General features: G+C 51.7%; 1 protein-coding gene across 11 annotated transcripts in view; it reads right to left on the bottom strand.

The window, feature by feature from the left end:
- Positions 1 to 27,865, bottom strand: part of ERI3 (ERI1 exoribonuclease family member 3) — a 129,847-nt gene that overhangs the window by 59,958 nt on the left and 42,024 nt on the right. For 9 of the 11 annotated variants that reach the window (XR_004529236.2, XM_073790795.1, XM_019937934.3 and 6 more), the window contains 2 exons: positions 25,647 to 25,738; positions 1,883 to 1,955 (listed from right to left, as the gene is read on the bottom strand). Coding sequence is in view for 10 of the 11 variants with exons in the window: in XM_073790795.1 (XP_073646896.1) it covers positions 1,883 to 1,955; positions 25,647 to 25,738 (165 nt within the window). In the remaining variant the exon portion in view is untranslated. Of the gene's footprint in view, positions 1 to 1,882; positions 1,956 to 20,253; positions 21,811 to 25,646; positions 25,739 to 27,865 lie in introns of those variants that run through there. The other 2 variants (XM_073790789.1, XM_073790783.1) reach the window with 2 other exon arrangements.

The following is a 27,865-nucleotide window of genomic DNA, read 5'->3' as shown; positions in this document are numbered from 1 at the left end:
GGAGTTATCCATACACCAAAAAGTCTAGTGAACTTCACAGAGCAATTGTTCATGGTCAGCGCCTGCCTCGCTTGGTGGGGCCTTCACATTGCATTTGCCGAGGCCAGCAAGCAGCCTCAGATGCACTCTGACAGCTGGCACGCCGTCTTCCAGGAGCACAGGCCTGGCCACACCCGCACGCGTAGCCCTGCCAAGGCCCGCGTGAGAGGGCCTCTCTGGAGCCAGCTCTCAGAGATCAGTCAGCCAGCCAGCAATTGTTCACTGAGCACACACTCTGCACCTAGCCTTGATCTGGCCACCGGGGACACAGAGAGGAACCAGACTCAGTCTTTGTGCTTCGGATGGACACGTCTGCAAGGAAACACACAGACTCAGTTTCAACCCTCGAAGATCACTGATATCCAGAGTGGCAAGGAGCCTCACGGCAAGAGTTCGACTGCAAAGCTTCTCAGTGGAGGTGAGACCTGAGCTGAATCGTCAAGGAGAGGGAATAAGGCCGATGAAGATGACTGGGGGCACTTCAGAGGGAAGGCTATAGGCCAAGGCCTGAAGGTAGGACAGAGCCTGGCCTCCTCAGCCAAAGCTGGGAGGTAGTAAGCAGCTGTTGTTCAGCTGCAAGGGAGATCATCGGGAGAGGTGGGGAGGGGTCGAAGCACAGACAAGCCAGAGGGCAAAGGACCCGTACACCAGGGAAAAGCAAAGGAGTTCACAAACACTGCCACAGAGAGCGGCTGCCCTGAGACGTACGGAACAAAGTCCAAGGTCATTGTCTTCCAGTGCTCCTCCAAATGCTCACTTAGCTCCAGCCCTCACACACACCAAAGGCAGGCTGCTCCCCCTGCCTCGAAGCCCCCTCTCCTCCTCAGATCCAAATCCCACCTCCCTTGAATGCCCAGTTCAAGACCCAAATCCCCACGATACCAGCCGGAGCCTCCAACGACCTCTCCCTTCTCTGGGCCCCCCGGGAGCCACTACTCTGACCTCTGGTGTGTTCTCCCTTTGCTCAGCTTCCTGGGAGGCACTGAACGGCATGGGGTTCCTGGGGCTGCCCCAGGTCTGTTGCCCTTACATCACAGGGATTAATGGGAGTCAGTCTCCCTAGTGGCCTGGGCCTCCTAGAGCCAGGATCCTATCAGAGCAGGGGTCTGCAGTGTCTATTCCTACACCTCCCTTCTTGTGCTTACCTAGGAAGGACAGCACACACTAGGAGAGTACAGTTTTCTGGGTGATTCATTCTCTGCCAGGCCCACTTTCCTAGCTACACAGGGTCCCTCCCAGCCCACAGCCTCAGCGCCCACTCCCCAGGTGCTTAGTGCTGCATGAGTGCCAGTCTCTTCCCCCATGCTCAAACGGAAGTGGGCTCTAGTGTCCACAGCCCTTCTCACATGAGCAAGCTCGGCTGGGGCTAGACAGGACCAAAGCCCGCCTGAACCACCTCTACCTCCCAACCCGAAGGAGATACCAGGGCCAGTCAGGAGGCTCAGAGGCCACACTCATGATCACTCATGATACTTTCCCAGAGGCTGAGCTAGGACCACCTCCCTCCCAGAGGCAATGCAGCTCAGCCCAGAGGTAGAGCTCCAAGCAAGAACCTGGAAACTACCCTTAATCGGGACTTCTCTGCACATCTGGGTTAACACCAAGGAGGGCAGTGTCAAACTCCACCCAGCAGCCTGGTCCCCCAAGCAGCTCCCCACTCCCAGAAATAACCACAACCTTCCAGCACACATTAGCTAGGGAAGGGTATTGAGAAAAGAGAAGAAAAGAAAAGAGATGAGAACAACAAGATGAAAACAGCAATGAGAAAAGAAAGAAAGAGAGGGGGGTGGTCTGAGGCAAAGGAGAACCAGAGGAAGGATGGAGCGGGACTCAGACACAGTACCTTTTTCAGATTAATCCACTGCTTGAAGTAATCTGCCACTGGCAAGCCCAAGTACTGGCACTGGCCCGGGAGCCTGAAGAAAGGGAGGAGAGAACAAGTTGAGCACCCATGTACCAGGTACGGAGTCTTAAAACAGGAAATCCAATAAAGTCTATAAGACAAAGTGACCTCAAACGCTAACCCACTAGCCGTGGGTCCTACCCCACCCAAGAAAGGCACCCCACCTCCAGCACTCTGGACACTGGGCTCCAGATGCAGCCCTCAGATCCAACTGTGAGAACCTGGAGACTCTATTCAAAATGACATCAGCCGCACTGCTTTCTGATGGCCCACAACATGCTAAGTGTCTTACTTACATTCTCACGTTAATTCAGAGAGATGCCGTGAGGTGGGTAGATCTGTATATATTATAGATGAGGCAAAGATTCAGAGGGGTTACCTAAGAGTCCACAGCTAAAACATGATAGTGCCAAGAACTGAACCCGGGTCTGTCTCACTCCAAAGCCTATGTTCTTTCCAATGCACCAGGATATTGTCGCCATCTTGTTACACAGAGAGGCAGAGATGTAAGATAGGAGGAGAGAGAGGAAGAGCATGTGATTTAGAGATAGTTGGGCAGGGGCTTCAGCTCACACCTAAGTCTCAAGCAATAGGCTTTCTGTGATAGAGAAGAGACCATACAGAGGGCTAAAAAGAAGTCAGAATCTAAACCAAGAACCTGTTCTTGTTTTTTCTTTAAATCATAATTTATAAATTACCTCCCCTTCCAGCTGATGATGCCGTTTTGCCGACACAAATCCATTCAGCCAAACACTGATGTTTTACAATAACAGTCACTTAGGCCTCAAAAAGTAAGACTGAACTCCTCCACATAGGGGCTCACAGTTTGTTCAATGGAATGCATAATAAAAGAAATAGATAAAAAGCCTTAAGTTGGCACTTCCCTGGTGGCGCAGTGGTTAAGAATCCGCCTGACAATGCAGGGGACACGGGTTCAAGCCCTGGTTCGGGAAGATCCCACATGCCATGGAGCAGCTAAGCCCACGCGCCACAACTACCGAGTCTGCGCTCTAGAGCCCACAAGCCACAACTACTGAAGCCCGCACGCCTTGAGCCCGTGCTCCTCAACAAGAGAAGCCATCACAGCGAGAAGCCCGCGCACCGCAACGAAGAGTAGCCCCCGCTCGCCACAACGAAGAGTAGCCCCCGCTCCCCACAATTAGAGAAAGCCCACGCGCAGCAACGAAGACCCAAGGCAGCCAAAAATAAATAAACTTTACAAAAAAGCCTTAAGTTGCAGCACTGGGGTACATGGAAGGATGGTGGAGGATACTAGAAATATCAGCTGGGGAAGATCACGGAGTTTTCTTGCTGAGAGGAGTTGGCCACAGGCAATAGAGAGACTCAGAAGAGTTGTGATTTACAAAGACTGTTCTGGGGGCAACAAAAACAATACATTAAAAAGGCTGAGTAGTAGCCAGGAGACTAGACACTAGCCATAGAGACAGCGAGCCAGCAACAGGAAAAGATATAAAGGAAGCCTTGGTGACCAAATGGGACATGGGGCCCAATAAGAGAAAGCAGTAGAACCCAATTCAGAGGTGTGTGGCTTGGCTTGCTTCATGCTACTCACTGAGACAGGTACAAAGACAAAGTTAGGGGCGCAGAGAGCATATCTAATGGATGAAGCAGACCAGCATTTAGTCAATTTCATTATTGTTTTTAAATTTTCTTCATACAGTGTCTCCCTAAACCAGGGTACACTGCTCCCACTGCCTCGCCCCTACCACCCCACAGGATGAAGGCATGAGTTTGGGAATGCAGCTTTAGATATACACCTGACGTGCACTAAGCACTCAACATCTGTTGAGTCTGAGGTGCCTAGGAGACATTTGGCAGTGGGGACGATGTCTAAGAGGCAGATGGATATCCAGTTTTAAAGACAGGTCGGGACCGGAGATATAAATTGCCAAGTCATTAATGTAATTTAAGTAAAATTAAAGCCATAAGAGTAGACGAGATCACCTGGGAAGAGTGTGGAATGAGATGAGCAGAGAGCCCAGGCTAATGTCTCATAAGTTTTGTTGAGCTAAAATGAAACCAGGCCACCCCTACCAGACCATCAACACAGACAAGGAACTCACTACTACACACAGCAGTCGGCTCTAATTTTGGATTCCTTCAATTCTCAGAACAGCCTTCCTTAATACTAAACTAAAATCTGTCTCTTGTAACTTCTACCCATGAGTCTGAGAAATGTCTTTAGAAACTACAGAGAATGAGACTTCTATCTCTTCCTTGCAGAACCCTCCCAAGATCTGAGCCTAGGGAGCTTCCTCAGAGTTCCCTTCTCCAGGTCGCACAGCCTCAGCTCCTTTGAGAATTCTGTAGGAGATAATGTACCATGAGTCGGGACTCACCCAACCCACTCCGTGTCCAGAGGGCAAGGCTCCTGGACCTTTTTCAGGGTATCAGATAGCCAAGGTCACACATGCTCTTTGGACCCCACTTCACATCACCTGTGGTCAACCTAAATGATGATGAAAGCAGGCTTACCCTTTCTGGAATATTTATAACTGATTTTTGAGCTTAAAAAGCAGGTCATTAGTGTCAAATGCCAGAGTGGTCAAGCAAGATAGAGCTGAGAAAAACCCAATGAATTTGGCATCGGTGGGCTGGTGGGGACAGAAGGCAGCAGGCGACGTGCTGAAGAGTGAGAAGAGATAAGAAAGTGGAGATCACAAGTACAAACTCCTTTTTCAGGAGGCTTGGCAAAACGAATCCAGTCGAAATGACTTGTTTCTACCCTAGAAAGCGTTAGGGCAGTCAGCCTTCCATCCACTACGCTTCAGTTATGTGACAGACACTAGTTGGAAGTCAGTGCCCATGTTTCAGGTGGTAGAGTTAAGGATTTACTTTTCTAAGACCTGAGACACCTTTCCAAGGGAAGGTTCCTCTCAACACCCAGGTGGCACAGTGACATGAACTACAACCAGTCAACTTCCTGGGAGGGAGATTCTGGCTGAGGCCAAGATGACGAAGGGGTATCCATGTAGGATGTCCCCATGGGGGAACCAAGGACCAAGATTGTAAGGAAATGAGGCAAGATTTTGAAAGATGAAAGGTAGCTTTAGGAACTGGAATGTGGTTGCCTAAGAAGCAGAACGGTAATGTCTGGATAATTTTCTTATTCCCTTCAATTTTTCTTTCATGTTCCTTATCCTTGGTATTTGTCAAATGCTTGCTCAGGTCAGCTATTTTTTTTTGCGGTACGCGGGCCTCTCACTGTTGTGGCCTCTCCCGTTGCGGAGCACAGGCTCCGGACACGCAGGCTCAGCGGCCATGGCTCACGGGCCCAGCCGCTCCGCGGCATGTGGGATCTTCCCGGACCGGGGCACGAACCCACGTCCCCTGCATCGGCAGGCGGACTCTCAACCACTGCGCCACCAGGGAAGCCCCTCAGCTATTTTTGAAGAATCATATTAAGACCTGTGAGTGAAGGGGGCTACCAGAAGCACCAGAATCTGCAAAGGAGCAGGTTAGGGGACTGGCCAGCAAAAGGCAAGGGTCCTGGGTCATCTATCATACTCTCCCTTAGCCAAGCCCAGCACCCTCTGATTCTTTTAGTTGACACAGGCCAGGAGTGCTTTTGGCTGGCTGGTCCTGGGAGAGGGAAGGGCTCCCTCTTCAGCAGGATTTCAAAGGCAGATATCAGCTGTAGGCTTCTCTACCCAGGTAGGAAGGGTCTAGCTCAGTAGGATCCTGCCTGTTTCTCTTGGTGGAGGACCTATACCAGAGTGGCCGCACTGAGGACAGACTAGACAGATTGTCAGGCTGGAGACTCAGCTTCAGATATGGCTCAGCCGCATCCACAGTGCTGCCTGGGCCCCCTGGCTGACTGAAGCAGAGGGAGGCGGGACCATCATTCTCACTCAGGGCCCTGGTCACTTGCAGGTACACATGTTGTTTGCAGACTCACAGGCATTCAGGTTGTTGAGTCCTCCAGCTAACGGGAGGTCCTAACTATGGGACTTCAAGATACAAGCAGTACAGTTATAGCAGGACCCAGGCCTATCTTCACAAGAGACACAGAGCCGTATGCCAGAACTTGAACTCCCAGGTGCCTCGTGGGAAGACAGCTACACATTTCTATGACAGAACCCTAGCCCAGCTTAGAGAGCACCAAGAGAAACCCTGTGAGGAAGGTAGGTTAGAGAAGTTGTCATCCCTTCATAAAAGAGGAAACTGATGCCCAGAGAAGAAAAAGGATTTGCTTAATCAGACAACAAGCCAAGGGCAGAACTAGAAATGGGATCTAAGTCTTCTGACTACACAAGGCATCAATCATATAGATGCAGTCTTTGCAGTCCCTGGGAAGGCAAGGCCTGGGACTTTAGAGGGTCAGGCAGCATGGTGGTCAGTGCTCAAGGTCACACCTGGGTCCACGGTTCTTAGGAGCCTAAGGCTAGGGTCAGTGGGTACCAGTGGGTACATGGTTCCACCAATTTGGAAAAGAAAAAGGCAAAAGTCACCCTGGCACAAAGGGCCTGAATGCTGTGAGTTCCTACCAGATACTGATCCCAGGAAAAGAGCCACTGGCAGTGGGCCCTGGACTAGCCTACGGGCATGAACGTGCAGGCAGGTTTATGGTGCCCAGGTCTCCAGGCAGCTGGGATCACTGGGCACAGAGCTCCTCAACTGCCCAAACATCATCTGGCCATGCTTATTACTGCTGCCCAATGAAATTTTATGCACCAAGTCCACAGGTGTGATTTCCCCTTCTTTATGAGGGTCGGAATGACATCACTGATGGCCAATAGAAAAGAGCCAATTATGTCCAGGCCATAAAAAGGAATGGGATTTTTTTTCAACCAAATCAAAACTTCCTTCAGCTTCGTGAATGCAAAGGGCCCTCTTTAAGGAAGCAAACCCCCACCACCAACCCCAGTCCTGCCTGTGGGCTCTAAACCAAGGGATATGATTGCTTTCCAAATACTATGGGGCCTAAGGCCAGAGAGGGGCTCTGCCTTTGGCGTTTACCATGTGGCCCTGCTCTTACCACACTGGCCCCTTAGGGTCATCAGAACCCACTGTGAAACCCTCTTGCTGATGCTTGACTGACTCCCTGCTGCTCCATCCAGGGGGGCATTAGAAAAGATATGGTGCTCCTCAAGTTCCTTTATTACTCCCGCTAAATAACAAAAAAAGCAAAGAAAGCCCTCTCCTACGTAGAAAGAACAGTATGGGAGGAATAGAGGTGTAAGAAACAGCCCCCCGCCCATACAGCACAGAGCAAAAGGAGCCCCTCATCCAGCCCTACCACCTGCAGCCCAGCACTTGGGCTAGGTCCAGACAGCCCTGATGGCAAACAGGTGTGACCAGCTCAGCGCCAGCCAAGGCAGGGGACTAGCTCATTAAGGGAACTTCACCCTTGCTAATGGGTATGGGCGGGATGAAGCCACTGTTAGCAAGAGCTCAGGTTTGAAGACTGGGTGAAGTAGAGCTGGGGGGCTCTGCTAGAACTACTAGGCTTGAGTCGATGGGGCCAGCAGCATCCATGGAGGTCTGACAAACAGACTGGCAGACACCAAGAGCCAGGACCAGCAGGAGAGCAGGCACCAGTTCTGGCAGAGGTCACGGACACTCTTCCTTCTGTGCTTCTCTCTCTGCAAGTCTTAGGGAAAACTCTAAACTGGGGAGATGCAGGTCACTCTCAAGCCCTTGAAGAGGAGGAAGTCAGCTGAACTGGAGGCCATATTTGATCCCTCTCTGCCTCTCTGGAAAAGCTGTGGGACCCAGATCTCGGAGTGATGTAGGCTTTCAGTCCTGGTACTCAAACGCACATACTGCTCGCCTTCAGAGGGCAAACTATTTTGTGCCACCTGATACGCAAAAAAAGGGGAGTGTTGAGGTGCAGAGGCCAAGAGCAGGGAGAGAGGCCCTGTCTTCTTCAAAGTCACCTTGGAGCACGGAGGCATGGAAGGCCCAGCCTGGGGAAGGCGGAAGCAGCAGACCCAGCTGACCAGTCAGATGGGAGCTCCTGCCGAGGGGTCACCTATGAGGGGGGTTGGACTGGTTTCCACGAGGGGCTCCACACTTGCTCATTCTGATACAAACCTTCCCAAAGAATGCTGTCACTGGCTGTCCTGCATCTCAGAACCACCACACCTCCTAGGCTTGTCTCCAACTCCCAGGACTGAACCTCAGGAAAGGTCCCCTTCCCCTGGGTCCCAGTCTGGGAGTCCTACTAGTCAGAGCCTCCCCAGTCAGCATGACGTGATTCTGCATCCAGCTCCGGCAGGCTACCCCAGCCGAGGCAGCACTTAGCTGGGGACGCAGCTCTTTGTCTCTCCTATTTCCGTTCCCCTACCCAGAGGAGATAAACAGACCCTGGGTGATAAACGGCCCGCCTTTCACGATCACTTTTCCTCAAGTTGAGGAGAGTAGCTGGTGATGGATGGGCTGGAATTTGGTTATCAGGAAGGGCTGTCAGCCAGAGGTGCCTATCTCCTCCCCCACTACGCAGGGCATCATTACGCCGTGGCGTCGAGGTAAAATACGAGCAAGGGGAGGGAAGGAAGGAAGAGGGGACGGCTGGGCTTCTCCACGGAGCCAACTGAGCTACAATGAGAGCAGGCACGGGGCTGGGACGTTAGTTATCTGCCTGTGACACCTTTTATCTCTGCACAAATTGGTCCTTCCACCCCCACTGCATCCTCTTATACAAACACAGGCAGGCACCATGTGTCACCATTGCAATCGCGGAGCAATTTAACCCGAATTAGTGAGGGGGTCAAACAAGGAAATAGGGGTTTCTCATTTCAACAGGTTCCTTAGTCTCTGCTCTGAACCACCACACTGGGGGGAGGAGGATGGAGAGAGGCAGACTCATAATTGAATTCACTCACTTGGCCACTGCTGATGTATAAAAAATTAATGCTCAAGTCTCGTACTTATCAAAGCCAGTCAGTTTCCATCTCACCTGCAAGACGCACCATGGCAGAAGATACAGCCTGGCTGCCCCCCGCGGGCCGAATGCTCAGTGCTTTCCACCAGGGCAGGACTGGCAAGGACACGAAGGGAGAGAAAGGCGCTGCCCTGCACCAGCAACCCCTGCTAGAAGCCTACAGGATAGTGTGTAGGGTGTGGGGGAAGGATGAGGGCAATGGGGGTTACAGGAGGTGAGCACATCAAAGATGATCCTGGACAGTTCAAGAATACACTTCAGTCTACAGAGAGAAAAGGATTCTGGCTCCACCCTCCACCAGGAGATGGCCAGTAACCCCTCTCTGTCCCACAGACACACACACACAGACACAGCTGTGCTGAAATGGAAGAAGCCAATGGGAGCACTGACAGCACTGACAAGGCTAAAAGAGCAGGGAGTGGAGGAGTCAGGTCTGTTCCCAAATCACTTCCCCCATGCAGACCCTGGAGCTAGAAGAGCCCCTGATGGGGGCGGGGGGAAGGAGAGCACAGTAGAAGCCCCACCAGGCACATGGCTCTGCCGCACTAAGAGACAACTTGGTCAAGTGAACATGTGTCCCTGGGCAAGCTACATCACCTCCATGCCCTGCTCTGTGAAGGTTAAACGAGCCGGCCAAGGGAAACATACTTTATAAATAAGCACTTATAGAAGGGATTCTGGCTGTAAGGAGGTTAGCTGAGGCCAAACCTGCCTTTGGAGATGCTTCCAGGCCACCTGCATTGAGAAGACAGTGCCTCGGTCAGGAAAAGGATTCTAGAGAAGTTTTCTGGGGATGACAGAGTAGGGAGGTCCCAGAACCATTCAACAGTTGCCAAAATGAATTCCAAGAAGCTTGGGGGTGAGGGGAGGAGCTGTGGATAGAGAAGCACCTTGGTACTCATTCTCCAAATCCAAAAAATCAGCACACAAATAGGAGGGAACAAAAGCCAAGGCCCCAGTCTGAGACACAAAGTGGGAGAACTTTCTGCCTGAATTGATACCACATATTTATGGGTATCACTGAGACCCAGGACGCCCAAGGAGTAGAGGCCAATCAAACCTGATTCCTATACTCAGGGAGCTTTCAGGACCACCTAGAAGATAACCACAGCATCAACTATAATGATCACTCCAGGAGAGACTACAGCAAAAGGGTCACTTCATTCCTGGGGATGGGAGGGCAATGCTGAGGAGCACTTACAGAGACTGAGCTTCAATCCCCTTTGCTATCACACACACACACACACACACACACACACACTCTCTCTCTCTCTCTCTCTCTCTCTCTCTCTCTCTCTCACTCTCTCTCTCTCTCTCTCTCTCACTCACTCACTCTCTCTGTCCCTGCACTCTCCTCCTGCCCACAGCCTTGGGAGAACGCACTGCCGACTTCTCAGCCCACTTTGCCCCCACACTTGCCCCTATCCTCTGGGACGGCTGCAGGTTACAATTCCAACCACCAGCTTCAGAAAGATGATACACTTGCTGGAGCCTGCAAAGGGTCAGGAGAGAGTACTGTTTGAAATACCAGCGTGACAGCTGGCTCCTTGTCTGTCTCTTCCTCCCCCATCCCCCTCCCCAAACTTGTCATGGTACAAGAAGTCTATATGCAGCCCATCAGCTTTAAATATCAGTGTGCGTGAGGCAGGAGCACGAGAGCGAGGGAGCGGGAAGCAGACAGCGAGCGCCTCTGTCGCCACTGCCTGTCAGGGAACACTAATGAATTTCACTACCAGCAGCCATGCCTCAGATGGGGGTGAGGTGGGGGTGGGGAGTTTTCTAGGGAGAACACTCACAGTATTAAAACATCTCTTCCCAAAGCCCTGTTAATAAATGTCACTGCAGAGCCAAGAACTACGCCCCGCCACTAGGACTCAAGGCAAGGGAGGGGCTGGGACGAGCCCTGAGGTCCTCCCAAACAGGAAGGGGAGTGCAAGTATGAGGCTGGAGGGAGCCAGCTGAGCCCCCCAATTAAGAGGGTGGCCACTATCACCCGTGCTCATCTCATAAAGGTCTTGGGATGCTTGGTTGAGAGGACTAGGAGGACAAGAGGGAAAGGCCTCGCGCTGGGAGAGAGTACCAGCGGTGCGGCCCCAGCCAGACTCACTCCCCGGCCCACTTCCCATCAACTTCAGCCAACTCACTACACTTGAGGCCCCAGGAGGTACAAGGGGCTCCAGGCCATCTTTCCAGATCTAGGGGAGGTGGGGTGAGGAAACTCAGGCACCAGTCCCAACAAGAAGCTACTTCCCCAACAGATGTCAGAAGCCAGAGCGTGTTATACGCTCCCTTTCATAGATGAGGAAATGGAGGTTGAGAGTGGTAATGTGACTTTCCCAAGGTCCTACAACTCGTAGGTAATGGAGCCAGGACTCAAACCCAGGTCTCTTTCAATCCTAAAGGTCCTGTTCTTTCCACAATACCACACAGCTTCTCTGAGCAGGGGCTGATCACCTCACTGGCTCCTGTGTGTCCTCTATTGCCAGGCCCTGCCCTGCCCTGCCCCTCCCCCCCCTCCCACTGGTACACATGCACCTCTGGCCTGGCATGGGCCACAGCTGCCATGTAGCACAGGGCTGGGCCTCAGCCAGGGTGAACCCAGCCTGGCAGAGAAAGCCCTGGGCCTGAGCCAGGCCGTCACCTGGGAGTCTCCACAGCCCAGAGGGCACGGCTGCAGGCACAAGCCTTCCCTCGGGTGCTCTCCGCACAGCTCTGATCAGCACTGTCTGATCTGGCAGCGACCTGCTGTGCAGGGGGCAAATGACATTTAATTTCCTCTTGGTTTCCCTATGGTACAGACGAAAGGCCGTCACCTGCGTCTGGGTCTGGCAGCACAGCTGGAAGTGTTCCCAGACATGCTGCACTGGAGAGTTCCCAAACAGAAACCAGAACGCAGGCGGTTTCTGCGTTCTGCAGAGGGACGCCCCGCAGGCCAAGCTGCCCGTACTCCCAGAGAAAACCAACCTCAAATCCCCATTGGCAAGCAGGTGCTTGAAGCCTCCAAAAGGCACCGTATATGTACAGAGCACCTCCCTGCTCCACCGCTTTGTGGCCCACCTGCCACCTGTCTCTACTCCCATTTCTCCCACACGGAGCCCACAGAAATAACCACACAAAGCACACAAGAGCCACAAACACCCTGGGGAACAGCCTAACATGCACCTCCCCAGCGCCACAAAACCAAATACTGTGTATCTCGCCAGCCCCTCTGGTGAAACAGTAAGACCAGTGCCTCTCTGGAGTCCCTCCCGCTGCAATTCTTCCAGGGAAAGGGCACAGTACCCCACCTGTCGCGGCTGCGGAAAGTGCTGGAGCGGCCACCAGGGCCGGCCAGCCCTCTTTCCCAGGTGGAATGGCAGAGGCCCCAGCAGGCAGCAGGGAGTAGGGTCCGGGGAGGAGATTCAGCAGGTGACAGGTTTCCAGGGTACTCTGGTCAGTGTCTTGGCTGGTGAGCTATTCTCTTTTTGGCTCAGGCACTCCGTAGCAGTCTGAGTGGTCTTCAAGATACCTCATTCATCCCCCACCAGAGGCTCCCCCTGGCCTATGGCCATCTTGACCCTTTGCCTGGGCTGCCTTTGTGTGGCCTACAATGCCCTCTGGAGGCTCTGAGGAGAGCATCCTGCAAGCATTCAGGATCTGGGATGCAGTCTGACCTCTGCTTCCAGGACACAGCTGTTCCCCTTACCCCTGGCTGATCTCCTCTGCCCTGATCCCAGCTCCCCTGACCCCTTCAGGATGTGTAACACCTAGCCTACACAGTCACACTTCTGGTGGGCATTTTAAACCATGCTCCATGGAGCTCTAGGGTTCTAGGAGGGACATCGGGCTACTCTGTGGACTGGGGGAGGAGGAGGAGGAAGAATGGGCAGGGCCGTGCCCCAGCTTCAACCAGAAGAGCTCAACTTTTATGTTTTGTAATATTGGGCTTTCTCTAACGTTTTATTTTTTTTAAGTTTCCTGCTAAAACTACTACCCATTCAGTCTCTCTACTATGCTGCCCTGGGTTCTCATGGCATTCATTTTGAACCTTCTTGGTAGTGTTCTCATGCTCTACCGTACTTATTACTTAGTCTGCAATTAGTTTTGCATGTGCTGCTCCTTCTGCCCTGATCACCTGGCAGTCCCCACAGTCCCCAGCACAGTACTTACTGGGCCCCGAGCAACTCTCAACAGGGGCTAACTTTAGGCTCCTGCTGGAATATTCTTCCAGGATACACAGTGCTTAGTGCCTTCGATGGCAGTTTCCAATGGTATTTCTCAGAAGAGAAGAGCTGAAGTGGGTGGTAACTGACATTTACAGGGAGGTCCTGGTGAAGACGTGTGGCACGTGCCACTCTTAAATCACCAAATGCAGCACACCTGCTACCATCATCAATCATCTAAATCAACCTCCGGGGGTTGATTTTGGAAGACTTTTGCGTCTGGCCAATCTCTGAGCAAAATGCAGTCTATTCCAGCAGGAAATCCCACTCACTGGACGTCTCTAAACCATGAATGTGGGACCGTGGGAACACAGGATGATGCTCCTCAGCCACGTACTCAAGGGTCTGTCCCCTTGTAGAGGAGCCACGAGTCCCACAGCTCTGCTCAGCCGACTGCAGATGGGGGAAGCCCCTTGGCCCGTCAACCAGACCCGCCACCTGGGCCTCCTTCTCCAGCCAGCTTTGGGGAGGTGGCAGCAGGGGCGCAGGGGGCTGTGCTCCTCCTAGCTAAAGCCGCTTGTTAATAGGCCCTAGATTCCCTTATCCCCGGGGAAAGGGAGGTAGCAATGAGCCCTCTCCCTCCCTCCACACACACCCCCACCCCACAGATGCCTCCCAGCAGGGCCAGGGAGGAGAGCCATTAGTGTGTGCCTCAGCAGACAATGGGGAGGAGAAGCCTCCAGAGCAAAGGACAACTGCAGCAATTAGAATGCAGGGAGGTTCAGAAGCTATTTAACTGGGTGACCCTGAGGTCGCTGCATCTGACTCCCATCCCTGGATAAATATTGTATGAGAGGGGAGGGGGGCAAGCGAGGGAGCCATCGGAGCGCTGCCTGTCCTTCCACTCCTTTCCCCACCCAACCCGGCTGCCTCCAGACACACACACCAAGAACCTTATTTACAGCCCTGACAGTCAGAGCACTCACTCTGCTAACCAAGAGGGAATGGACAGAGTCGACTCACCCAAAACTGACTGTGGCAATCGAGGAAAAATCCAGGGCTGTCGGGGAAGGGAGCTGAGCCAACACTGAAACACAAGGCTTCCCCCAGATTCTGGGTCCAGTTGGCACAAATACTATCACCCCAAAACCACCAGAAGGCGAAGCTGGTCCCAACTGGCAGCGAGTAAATAAAAAATGGAGCATCCTTCCGCCTTTTGGGGGCCCGGTAACGGAAAAACTCCTGGATCTTACCACTACCCAGGTGTTCCTTAGCAAAGACGGGAGTCCTAGCTACCTGCCCAGAGGAAGCGGGAATAGCCACATGCCACTTATCCAGCGGGTCCCTTAGCTGACCTAGTGGGGAAAGGCCACGAGCAGGAAAGTCAGACAGAGCAGCAAGGGGTCAGGGTGGGGGAAGAAGAGGAGAGCGTCTGAGCACAGGCTGCTTCTCAGCCCCCTCGTGCCGCTCCTCCAGTCCTGCTCTAATGCACCCTGACATGCCTCTGAAGACAGAGAGCTGTTTGCAGTCAGCACCGTGATTTGTTAGTAATTATTTCCATGGTGTCACATTGCTGTCACTCTGTTAACAAAGAGACAGGCTGCCTCGGGCTGCCTGCAAGAAAGAATCGCAGAGAAAAAGGCCTGTCAGGCTCCCGGGATTCTCTGGGCTGGCTGGCTTTCTTCCCCAAACCAACATCCTTGCAGGCTTTGGAAGAAACAGTTTTACAGAACTATCAAGTCTGAGGCGTGTCACCCATTAGCCAGGGACGCTGAGAATTTATCCCACCCGCTCACAGGCGCCCTTCCCAAAGGGCGACAGAACTAAGCCCCCAGAGTCCACAGATCATTCAGGCACGGGCCACTGTGCCAGCTGCAGTCTTGAGTTCCCTGGCCTTCACCTTCCAAGACCCCTGTTTCCTGACCCTTCCTCCTCACTGGGGTGTTCACAGCCTCTCATGTGCTCTTAGGAGCCTGAGGATAGAAACCTATTTCAGAAGCAGCCGCCCCACTGGCATGGATGGTGGTTAAGGAGTATACGATGGCAGGGCATCTTCCCTCCTTGAATCTGCCAATCACCGTTCAAGACCAAAGCTGCTCAGGTACCAACACCTCTGTAGCCCCCAGGTGCCTGAGCACCTGTGAGGAGATCCTCTCTGAGCTGCCTGGATCGGGACAGAATCCGCACTAGGAGAGCTGGTGGTTTGCTTTAGCACAAAGTCATGTCTCCATTACCCTGGCTGGGAATTAGAGGACAGATTGGCAAGCGCTGACAAAACAGAGGTCACTCACCTTACAGGCATGGAAAGTTGGAGATTAATTCTCTCCTCTCACAGAGGGAATCAGACTCCTGGATAGTGGAAGGAAGGACCAATCTTGAAAAACCCTTTCACTGCCAAGCAGCAGCAGCAGCAGAGAAGGGAGACGAAAGCCCAAGAAAGCCCTGGAGAGGCCCTGTCAAGGTGGCAAGAGCCACTGCCACCAAGCTCCTACAAAATCCCAGGAGACAGAGGAGCCTAGGCAAGACTAAGATTCTTCTGGTATCAGGGTCCAAAAGACAGAGGGCAGGGCTGGTTGCATGCACTGAAATGTAAACCCCACGAAGACAGGATATTTTGGAAGTTTTATCTCTTTGTTCACTGCTCAATTCTCAATACCTGGGACAGTGTAAAACATATAACGGGCATTCAATAAACATCTGCTGAAAGAATAAATAAAATGGGTCACTAGGGCTCAAAGGCCACTTCCACAGGCCTGGGGTCAGCCTCCCTCTATCACAGGGGTTTAGAAAAGAGGGAGGCTAGTGCAGATTCCACAAGAGACAGGGAAGACCATATGTCTGAAGGACTGGAATTAGGGTTTAAAGGATGAGGGAAATTAGGACAAGCTGATAGGTCTAGGGAGATGCTCGTATCAGATTGAATATTCACATACTTATTCGACAAACATAAACTGAAAGACTAAAGAAGGTATGTAGTCCAACAGAAAGGGAACACATAAACTGCAGTACAGTAATACAGTGGAATCCTACCCAGCAATAAAAAGGCTGAACTACCGATACATACAACAACACGGATGAATCTCTCATATGCTATGTTGAGCAAAGGAAGTCCGACTCAAAAGAGTACATCTTGTTTGATTCCATTTATACGAAAGTTAGTAAGAGGCAAATGATCCAAAAGTAACAGAAGTCAGAGTAGTGGTTACCTGGCAGAAGGAGGGCATTACTGACTGGGAAAGGGCACAAGGGAACTTCCTGGGATGACGGAAAAGGTTCTTCGTCTTGATCTGGGTGGTGATCACACAGGTGTATCCTTGTATAACAATATACTGAGCTGTCCATTTCTCGTTTGTATACTGTATGCACCCTACTGCACCTATTTCATACCTCCATTTCGAAAAAGATAAATTTGTTGAAAAAGCTGGGTCTCAAGAGTCACACAAAGAATGTTCAAAAAAAACACAAAAATATCTCACCCAAAGGAAAATAGTTTCCAGCATCAACAGGGGCTCTTTCTCCCTGGAGTTCAGGACACAAACCCTCCAGCCTTCACTCTCTATTTGCCAGAGGAAAGAGAAGCCCAAACAAATGGCCAAGGCCTGGGAAGGTCCAAAAATGTTCAAAACACAAAGCAGTGCAGCCCGAGTCTTAGGTGGAGGACATCATGACCTGGCGGGAGGCCGCATGTGGCCTCTACTCCAGACCACGTGAGCTCCAGGGAAGCAGAGCTGGCGCCCTTGGGCAAGCCATGCCCTGCTGGTTCTGAGGCTCTCTGAAGCAGCCTGTCAGATTCTCCCATGCAGCGTAGAACCAGACTTCCAGACACTGCCCAGAAGAGCCACAAACATAAAACCAATTTGTCTTCCTGACAAGCCAGGTGGAGACTGGCTGAGCTACCCCAACTCTGGGCGATGGTCAAGGTCCGATTGCCTACAGCCCCTCCTGCCAGCAAGGAAGAGGCAGTGAGAGCCTCATGGATGGTCAAGGGGCACTCCACCTATCAGACCGGGGACCAGAAACCAGGCGGCAACACTCACCTCAGGACCAATTAAACAGTAAAGAGCCATCTAGTGAGCATCTCCACAGCAGGCTGAAGCAGGAGGCTCCCACCACCATAAACATCTCAACGCCTGGTCAGTCACTACATAAACATCTCCATCTTTTATCAGGGTTTTAACTGAGCAAAACTTCCATCCCAGGGATTCCTATAATCACTAAAGTGCTTTAGACCCTCTGACACCTTCCAGGGGGTGAGGAGATGAGGCTGCCACTGGGGCCCCACCCTTCAGCCTAGAAACGTCCAGAAAGTGGAACACCAGAGGCTCTGTCTGCCTGTGACGGCCCGTGCTCGCAGACCCGACGACAGGACTTCTCTCTCCCCGAGTGCCCCTGCAGGCCCAAGGTCGTCCCAGGGCACACCAACTTCCCCGGACTCAGGCTCTGAAGGAAGGCCTCAGGCTGCGCCACCCACTGACCTGCAGCTCCAGGACCGCATGGAGAAGAGCAGGAAGGGAGCGCAGACCGGGAGCCGGGAGCCAGGAGCCTGCTCGGGCTCCAAAGAAGCCTGCTCTTGCCCTGAGGCCTGCCCAAAGGAAATGGACAATCCCCAGCCAGGCCTGCCATCAGGCGCCCCTTTCCCGCCAGGTCCAGGCCCCAGGACAGGTGTAGGAGGGGGCCCTCCCGCATCTGCGAGGAGGCTGGCCCCAGAGGCCGTGAGCTCTCAGGTGGAGGCGGGGCACCCCTCGCTCCTCTGCGCCCAGGAACTCGGGGCCCAAGGAGCTGTCAGGCTAACGAGGCTACCCCACCACCGCTCCATCTGAGCGTGGCAGGCTGTGCCGCACCACTGGCTTCAGGTGGCTCTCCTTTAATTAATGGCATCCCAGGCTCTGCAGGGAGCTTCACCCCACAATGAATGGCCCTCTCTCATTAGAGGCAGGCCTGCCATGATGTATTCAGGGCGAGGGCCAGGACTCATTTCCCTGTCTGTGGGTTGGGGATGGGAGGGAGGGGAGAGGCAGCAGGGAGAGATTTATATCGAGTGACTTGGATTAGCTGCAGCTGAAACATGACCCCATCAACGCAAGCTGCCTTCTTGGGGCTAACCCCATGTACCTCTGCTGACGAGAGGGCTCTAGGGAAGCTGAAGGGAGGGCAGAAGGTCTGGTTCTCGTTCTCTCTGGGCTTAGGCTGCAGCTCAAAGGCCCAGAATTCCTATACAACCTCCAGAACCCTCTCCCCACCCCGCCCGCACACACTTTGTGTGCACTGGGAGCCTGCCCTGACTCTGAGCTGATCTCGTCCACTGAGAGCCTCTTCATGGCCAGGAAGCTGACCCACTGGCCTCACAGCTATGGGACCGAGGCCCTGACCATGGCAGACAGCTGTTTCTCCTGCTTTCTGTAGGAAATACCCTGACTCCCTACCTCAGAGGAGGACTCCACAACATGGTAAGGCCCCGTGCCTGCTGCTGTGTGCGCAGGATGCCACGGGACATCTCAGACCTCAGGCTACCCAGCGCTAGGTAAAACGCAGGCATCAGTCTGACATGGAAACATGCTGGCAGCCATCACCTCACTGTGGTCATCCATTAGGCTGAACCCTACGTCCAGGGTGGGGAGATCCTGTGCAATATGACTCTCCTTCCCTCCCCCTGGCGCCACTTCACAGGGTTCATCAGACCGTGCAGGGTGGTCTGGGGTCTTCAAGGCAAAAAGGAAAGTGCAGCCTTCAGTGGTCCACGTTTCCAATGTACTTCTCACAGACCTGGAAAGAAGGCCACCCTGAACTCCGCTAAACACACACGTGGTTTTAGGCCACAGAGCTGGGTAGGTTCAGGCTGGCAGCAAAGAGCACACAGGCCTACCTGCAAATCCCACTAAACTTGATGTTCAGTTTTGCTTGTGCTTGGGAGAAGAATCCTACTCAGAGCCTGCCCTCTTTCCATCCTCAGCCCTCTTAGAACGCCAATTCACTAAGAGAGCTGGAGGGTGGGCCCTCACCTGCTGCTGCCAGCTAGTCAGAAGGTTGCTTCGAAGGCCTGCTGTGTCCCGAGGAGGCCAGGGCAGAATGCTTACCATCTGTACACACTGGCTCCATGTCACCCACACTTCTCCCGGTCCTCGTGGTGGAGCATTCATGTACCCTTCCTTCCCTACTCAGAAAGAGATGTAGCTCAGTTCTGCTTTGCTAAGCCCTATTTGGCAATGTGTCTAAACACATGCAAACTTAATTACTTCAGGAGGGGAGCCCAAGCGCTTGCAATGACAGATAAAAGTATCAGGAAATGAGACAAGTCAGGACTGCCAGGGAGTTCTTACTCAAGCCCCTTCCCCCAGCAGGCTGCTAATCAACGGTGATACAGCTCAGTGCTGAGACCAACTGGCAAACCCATGGACATGAGACGCGTTTTCATGAGCTTAAAGACATGATGAGATGCCCCCACGTGCTTCTAAACATACTACAGGACAGAGGTGTCCAAAGTGATATTGGCAGTGGTTTCCTTAAAACAGATCTGAGGATTCATTCATCTGTAGCTCAGCAAAGAGGCTCTCAGACAGCCCCAAGTCATTCCCCACCACACCTCCTGGCCAACCACGTCCCGAAAGCAAAATGACCGTAACAGTCCAGACCTGCGCCAACACCAGACCAGGTACCAGAAGCCGAGGGTGTCAGAGAACATCCCGAGGCTCTGCCACTCAGTTGCGAACAAAGGAGAGGAGGAAGGGCGTTCCCACCAACCGCAAAGCCATGGGCCATGAAGGAAGACAGAAGCAGACGGTCAGATGGCAGAGCGGTCAAACGCACGGCTTCTAGAGTTCAAATCCCTGCCACAAATTGGTTGTGTGCCCTCGACAAATTACTTACCTCTTTGGGCCCCAGTTTCCTCATTTGTTAAAATAAAAAGTTACAAAAATAATTTTTTTCATTCGATTGTAGTAAGGTTTAAATGAGATTAATGTATAAATAGCACAGCAGGACTCCTGGGACGTGGTAAGTGCTCAGTAAGGGCTGGCTATCTTTATTACCTGACGTAACTTTCCCAGAGCAGTCCCAGCCCTCAGTCCTGGCGGCACAAATGTCTCAGAGAAAGCCCTTCACACTGCACCTAGGACCAAACTCCTCCTCCCTCGCCCAGGCCCCCCTACGCCATCTCACCCAGTACCCACCGTGGAGGGCCCAACACCCAGTGCTGGCAGGGGCAACCCAGGAGCTTCTTGGCACTAGCAGAATGGTCCTCTAACCCCTCACACTCAGGCTGGTGCAGGAGGGCCCAAGGTTTCCTCTTCCATTCCATTCTCCCTGAACCTACCCACTATGGCCCTCTGCCATTCTTCCTGAGCAGGGTATTCCACAGGCCCACTCCATAACTTAGTTGTCATTTATTCAACACACATTTATTGAACAACTACTACATGTCAAGCATTGTCCTAGGGTTGTAATGGTGCCCGCAATCTAGGGAAAGAGACAGACAAGTTGAGGCAGCTACAGCACACTTTCATGTATCAATAAGCACATGTGCTCCAGGAACACACAGGAAGGCACCTGGAGAAAGCTGTTAGGAGGGATCCTTAGGAATCGGCCAGTTAGAGCACCTGGCTGGGGTGGGGACTGAATACATAGAAAGCATCAAGAGATGAGGCAAGAGAAATAAACAAGAGCCTTGAAAGCTCCAATAAACAGTGTGACTTTGCCTGGAGGGCAAGGGGAAGCCTTGAAGGCTGCTAAGCTGGTGTGATGTAATCTGCTACGATTAGGAGAAAGGAACAGAAGCACCAAGACAGTCAGAGAGACCAGTGAGAAAGAAGACTTTCGTAGGAATCCAAGAAGAATATGGTGACCTGAACTAGGGCAGTGGTAGTGGGTTTGGAAAGAAGGCAACGACTCTGAGAAACCTCTGGGACAAAGGATCAATAGGATTTGGCAATTAATTTGTTATGGCTAACGGGAGGAACCAAGGGTGATTCTCAGGTTTCTGACATAACTACTGAGTAGATGGTACCAGTCAATCATTATTTAAGAGAATGGTGGAGGACAACGTGTTGGGAGAAAAGTAACACCTGAGCTTTAAGGGGTCGGTGTATATCTAGGTAAGAGAGAGAACGGGGGCTGGATATGAAGGCTTGGAGTTCAGATGGCAGATGGAGCCGATTCCTTTTCTCCAGTGGGATCACTGCTGCCATGTCAGTTCCCACTTCTCAGATGGAGGAAAAATGAGAAGACAGCATACAGAGGATAACCGAAGCTGGGGAATAGATTAGATCACCCTGATAAGTGTGAGTGTGTCAAATAAAAAGAAAAGACAGCTAGGAGAGAGGTCAAAGAAACACCAATATTTAAGAAACACCAAATTTAAGAAAAAAGGAAAGAAGAATCTGCCAAAAGGACTGTGAAGGAAAAGTCAGAGAAACAGGAGACATAAGTAGAAATGAAGAGTGCTTCAAGAAGGATGAAGTGGGGTCAGCTTTGCTGAATGATGCCAAGAGGGCCCAGACTGACCCCCATCAAGCATGTCACTGGCTCAGCATTTCAGCCTTCATCTACACGCCCCACGAGACAGTCCCTGCCCCACAGTGCTCCCCAGGTGGGCGCTTCCACCGCCATGGGACTTCACTCCAGGTGACAGCAGTCTCTGCTCTTCCACAGTCTTGCCTGCGTGACCCTCAGTAGTCCCCATTGAGTGCATGCCCCCAAATCAAGCAGTCAGTAGGGTAACATGAGCAAGTGTCTTTTTTTTTTTTTTTCAATCAGAGACATCATGTTTGTTTGTACTTGAAACAACAAGAAGGGAAACCTATGCAGTCTAGAAAGGGTTCAGTCATCTGAAAAAAAAAAAAAAAGAGTGTGAATTCAGGTGTGACTTTCACACAGATGCTTCCACCTGCCTCCTGATTGGTCTTCTTCATGATGAATAAAGAACAAAATAACACAAAAAACTTCATGTCAGAGTATTGAAGTAATTGGAATAGATCTCATTTCCTTTGGCTGGACAGCATAGTATTAAGTGCTTTCCCCCAACTGGCACTCTAATAAATTATCATTCTTTTTTCAGAAAGCTTCCTACCCAGGTGGCTGAGTTTTTTGTTGCAAAATTAGTTCAGATGGTCTCACACAAAATAATGTTAAATGCTGAGCAAGTATCTCTTGATCTCCAGACTTTCACCAACAGAGGGGTGTAGTGTGCACACCTCACAAGGAAAGCAAGGAAAACAACTCAAGTCAAATGCCAGGCCCGCATTCACACAGTCGACCTCCAATGGCAGGAAAACTCGCTATTCCAAGGCTGAGGGGGAGGGGGAGGAGGACCCTCTCAGCAGACCTTGAGCAGACCCCTGGGCCCTGCCTCCCCACAGCGGTGTCTGCTGATCCTGCCCCTCTCCTCCAGAGGGCCCCCTCCCAGACGGCACCGAGGACCAGGTCCACCCTCATATCAGCTCTTCCTTGTCCCCCACTCCCAGCCCACACCCCAGTCCTCCTGATCTCAGACCCACAGGCCACTGGAAAAGCCTTTGGTCTAGCTTCTCAGCTACCTGTGCTATTCAGCTGGTAAACACAGGTCTCCAAGCTACAGGTGAAAAGCTGAGTTCCTCAAGGGCAGCACCTGTGCCGGTGTCACTCCTCACTCTGCATCCGCCCTATCCTCCCACCATGCCGAAGGTGGAAGCCCTTCACAGAGACAATACAGAGAGCCTGGGTACGTGGAAAGAGAGAAAATTGGTGAAAGAACGCTAAACTCTACAAGGAGCTTCACGAAACACCAGGTAAGGCAAAGGAAAGGTAGGTCAGGTAGGAAAGGCAAGCTGACCAAGAGCCAAAACCACGAGTGTCGTTTCTTAAACAGGTTTAGAAGGAAAATTAAATCTGCACCCCCTCAATTAAAACCCACCGTAGCGGGATCTGTGATGATAGCATCAAAGCCCACGTAAACCGGAGTGTCAACCCATTCAGACTGACCAAAGATGGACACAAAACAATTTTGTCAGGATGGGAGCAGATTTCTTTTCTCCAGTGGGATTTCCGCTGCCACTTCAGTCCCCATTTCTCAGTGCCTCACTAATCAGGCCCTCTCCAACAAAACTGATGTGGAAAAAATAAAAGTGATGTGAAGCTGGTTGGAGGGAGAGGGGGGCTGGGAGAGAGGGGAAGGACAGCAACGAGAGGGAACCATGGCTCTGAGAGACTAGAGTGGGAAATGAAAATATTTGCCGAGTTCCTTAGACTTAGTTAAATCTGAAAATGGATGTCAAAATAAGAAGTGAGCCACATACTAACAAGTTGTGGGTGTCAGTTTAACACCACCCTTGTCGGGCTCATCAGCAGGCTTTACCAGGCGTGTGAGAAAGTGGCTGTTCTGACGACAGCCATCTGACGAGAGGCTCCAGGAACATGGAAAAGCTGTGCACCGTCACGCAGCACTACTTAGATTTCCTCTCTGGCTGTTTTTATTTTGTTACACATTTAATTAAGAGGCTTCCCAGCAGTTATGTGGGGTCCTGCTTCTAAAAGGCAGGCACAGAGGTCTCCTCCCCCAGCCACCTGCCACCTGCCACCTCCCTGCTCACTGGCTTTCAGAGCTTCACTGGCCTTCCCGAGCCAGACCCAAACCAGCCACCAAAGTCCGCCAGAATCATCTCTCTTGGAAGCTATGTGGCCTCAAGAATTCAATTCTGCCTACCTCTGAGTCTGCCAATTTGAGCCTCAGTTTTTAATTGTGCTTTGTTTTTTTCATCTATAAAAGGGAGACACCACCTCCTACCCGAGAAGGCAGTTAGGAGGACTGAGTGAAATATAGTATGTGCTCATTAACATCTGATTTCCTTTCATGTGTGATTTGATTCCCCAACCCTATCCCTCTTCTTGATTACGCCAGTTCTCATGAAGATGCAAAGCAGCCTCCCGAGTCACCAAAATCTGTCCAGGGCCTACCGTGCCAAGGCCTGAACCGGTGCTGTAGGCCAGCACAGGCCAGACCCAAGGAAGATGGCATCTCCTCTCCTTCTCATGCAGAAACCAACCAGATGGTCCCCAACATCACGCACAGGAAAGCTTTCATATACACGTACAAGTACACACCACTCACAGCCATCACAGAAGATGCTGAAACTAGGTGTTTGGGACACGAACACATCAAAGAGAGAAAGCCACTGGGAGAGTGGAAGTCTCAGAAGGCTACCTGGAGAAACTGGGCCTCTGGTCTGGGCCACATGAGCCCCAGAACTCTGGGTGTCAGCCTGAGCCCCGCCCCAACCCAGACAGCTTCTCCTGTGCTGGAGCTCCTCGTAAGCCCCTTCCCACTTCGAGCGCTCAAAGCTGCCCAGGATGCCGTAAAAGAGCAACAACAGCCTTCCTCCTCCTCACCTTCTCCGCGGAACCCTCCCCCGACTCAGCTCTGCCTCCAGGCCCAGCCACTGTAATTTCCCTGACAACGAGCGTCAAGGGGAGCTCCGGAGCCTGTGGTGTGCAGTCAGCATGCACACGACCTAAGGGCTGAGGGAGACAGGTGCACAGGCGCTTATGTGATCCAGGCCTGCCCTTCCTCCCGCCTCACCTAGAGGGTTGGGTCCAATAGCAGGCTGACAGCCACCTGGGTGCAGAACTTCACCTCAATGCCCAGCATCCAAAAGGCATAAAAAGGATCTTGGTGAGAAAGTAATGCCTGAATTTGTAGGAAATGTCACTCTAGAGCCACGACTCCCCACCCCGGCCAATACCCTACCCTATGTTCAAAAGCTCACACACGCTCACACACACACACACACACACACACACACACACACACACACAGAGTGCTTGCTGCCACCTTCAGTCACAAAGAACACAGAGGTATCGATTCTATCAATCCTCAGCAAACAGTGCCCCACTACCTCCACCCCGCTTTAGTTCCTTGGGGGCTCTCTGAAGCCAGGTATCCAGGAGGACAGCCAAGAGGCAGAAGTGTCAACCCAGCAGAGGAACCAGTTCTGTCTTCCATAACTGGGGCAGGATCAGGAGACAAAGGAGAAAAAGCAGTGGCGACAAAGGAGGAAAGAGGAGGCTGGTGACCTGGGCAGCTTCCTAGAAGCATCCCTGTCTCATCCTCATAATGGGCTCTCCGTGGGACCGTCAGGGCCTCGTATCCCAGATAACAGCCTAGCCTAGTATAATGGTTAAGAGAATGGACCCTGGAGCCAGGTTGCCTGCGTTTGAATTCTGGCTCTGTGTGTTCTTGGGCAAGTTACTTAACTTCTCTGTGCCTTAAGGTCTTCATCTATAAAATAAGAATAACAAGAATCCCTAGGGTTAGTAAATGACTTACTATTTCCAAAGCATTTAGAACAGTAAATACTATGTATTTGGTTTAGAAGAAAATTTAAGACCCTCTTTTACCTCCTTCTTTTCAGGGCAATAACAAGTAGCTCCACAACAGGATGGGCTGCCCTGGCAAAAGCAAGAAGGCAACAGCAGTACTAGCAGTACTAGCAGGGTACTTGGCCTGTCCACTCCTGGTTCTAGAGGCAGAAGGCAGGGCTCTCAGCCCTTGTCTTGCCCTGCTGACCCCAAAATCCAGGGACTCCCCGACCCAGGTGCCCTGAGGCTTGGACATCTGAGCCTGAGAAAGGCAAAACCTGGTCCCGCAGATTCCAAGCCCTGCCAGCAAAGGAGTCCTGCTCATACTCACATGACTTTTAAGTCCCAGTCTCCACAGGTGACAAAAATTGACTTGACGTTTGGATCTAAGAGGCCTTCCTTCGCCATCCACTCATCGACCCTCTGAAAAGTACACAACAAGAACAGATGAGATTTTCCTTTTTTTTTCCCTGAGTCTGTGAAGAGCCACACAGTGAAACGCAGATAAGCTGCTTGTAATCAGAGCAGGAGAAAATTGTAATCTTATCCCTCCACTCTGGGGTCTCTGTCTTGACTCAGAACTTTGGAGGCCCTTGCAGGACAATCCCTGCAGGCAGATCCCACAAGCCCAAGTGGTGGGGGGCAGGGGCCCCTCCACTCCCCCGGTGCCTGGCAGCCCACCCTGGACAGGATAAGGACAGATCCCAGTAGGTCAGTCCACATACCTTTGGTCCTCAAACAAAGGCACAGCCTAGCACACTCACAGGCTGTCCTGGGCCACGAGAACAGGCTGGGAGGAGGCCCCATGCAGGGAACTCCAATCCATAGGTTCATTCGCTCATTTATTCATTCCAGCCTCCCACCAAATGTCTACTAACCAAATTTATTAATTTGGTTATTCCCCAAATGAAGGTGAAGTTAATTTTCACCATGAGTCTAGCAGAAGAGGCTCCTCTGCCGGGCTATAGACCCATCTTGACAACTGGGATAGCACTGCCTGCTCCAGTCGCTAGAAGCTCATAAACTGGCCCCAGACTTTGTATTTCTCCTCTCCTGGTTGGGGATTCAAATTCAGCGGAATCTTCTGAAGGCTGAGCTCAATTCCTAGACAGGGAAAGAAACTAATCCTAAACACACTTTAAGTCTTTCTTCCCCTTCATCCGTTTGATCCATTTTATTATTTGCCTCACACTGGAAGTACAAATACTAAAATCAGTATATACCGAGAAAATTATCATAAAGAATTCATGAAGCATTGCCTATTTTTCAGAAGATCCTAGGCATGGGGCAAGAGTGCGGCAGATCACACTGCCGTTCCACTCACACAGGAGAATTATTTTTAAAGGCTATATTGCGTAGTCGTTAGAAACGTGGGATTGAAAGTCAGACACATCTGGGTTCTAACCTTGGCTCTTCCATATCCTGGCTGTGTCACTGATGGGAAGTCATTTAAAAGTCATATAACCCCTCTGAACTTCAGTTTCCGTCATCTATAAAACGAGGTAGGATGACTAACCTTACAGGGTTGTTTTGAGAATTATATGTGATAATGTATTAAGTGCCTACCTAAAAATAGACAGTAGGCTGGGAAGGGGAGAAAGACAGATCATCTTAATACAATATAATAGAGGCAGCAATGGAGAAGTACCCAGGATGCCATCAGACCAAGAAGAGGCAGAGGCTAGCCTCACCTTTTACAGGGAAAGGAGTCAGAAAGGCTTCATAAAGATGACTGAACTAAGGGCTTGATGACAAAACTAAGAGTTTGCTTGACAGCACGGAACACAGGAGAGGACACTCCAGGCAGAGGCAAAGGCTTAGGCACAGACATTTTGTATCTGATTAGCAACTGTCTGTTTAATGTCTGCCTTCCCCACCATACTATCAGCATCACAAAGGCAGGGACTCTTAGCTGTCTTATTCACCGTCTTAATCCCTAACCCAGCACAGTGTCTTCTTGATTAAAATGTGAGTAAGAAATAATGTGACTGGAGTCCGCTGTGATTGAAAGGTAGGGCAGGAACTGAGGCTGGGGGACTAGGTTAGGCCAGATTGTGAAGGGCCTTGTGTGCCCAGCAGGTAATGGAGAGCCTATGGTAATCCTGGGCTCCCTGGAACCGCAGAGATTCGGGAGGCCTGACCCATGCCGAAGCAGTCCTGGAAAAGGGCCAAGGATCCCATCTAGGTCCACGACCACAGCAGCCCTATCTCCTGGGACATCAGGGCCACTCCTCAGTACCGGACTCTGCAGACCCTCTTCACACCAGAGAATCCTCCTCAGCCCAAGGGTCTCCCCAGCAGCTAAATTCTGGACCTTCCACTGCTGAATGGTTTGTCTCCCCAGTCACTCTGGCCCAAACCCTTGCACGACACACACACACATGCACACACACATGCATCCTTTCCCCAGGGTCACCTAAAGAAAATAAGGCAGACTTTACATAAGAAAAGAGGTAAGGCAAACCTGAAGGTCCCTAAGTCAGCTAATCTCGTTCCAGTTCACTGGCCTTAAATCCCCAAGGTAAGTGCCCCACCTGCTAGGGGGCTCCC

The sequence above is a fragment of the Tursiops truncatus genome, chromosome 1 (assembly GCF_011762595.2).
Source record: "Tursiops truncatus isolate mTurTru1 chromosome 1, mTurTru1.mat.Y, whole genome shotgun sequence".
NCBI classification, from domain to species: Eukaryota; Metazoa; Chordata; class Mammalia; order Artiodactyla; family Delphinidae; genus Tursiops; species Tursiops truncatus.
The sequence above is the reverse complement of the archived record's forward strand: the minus strand, read 5'-3'. Positions and strand labels throughout refer to the sequence as shown.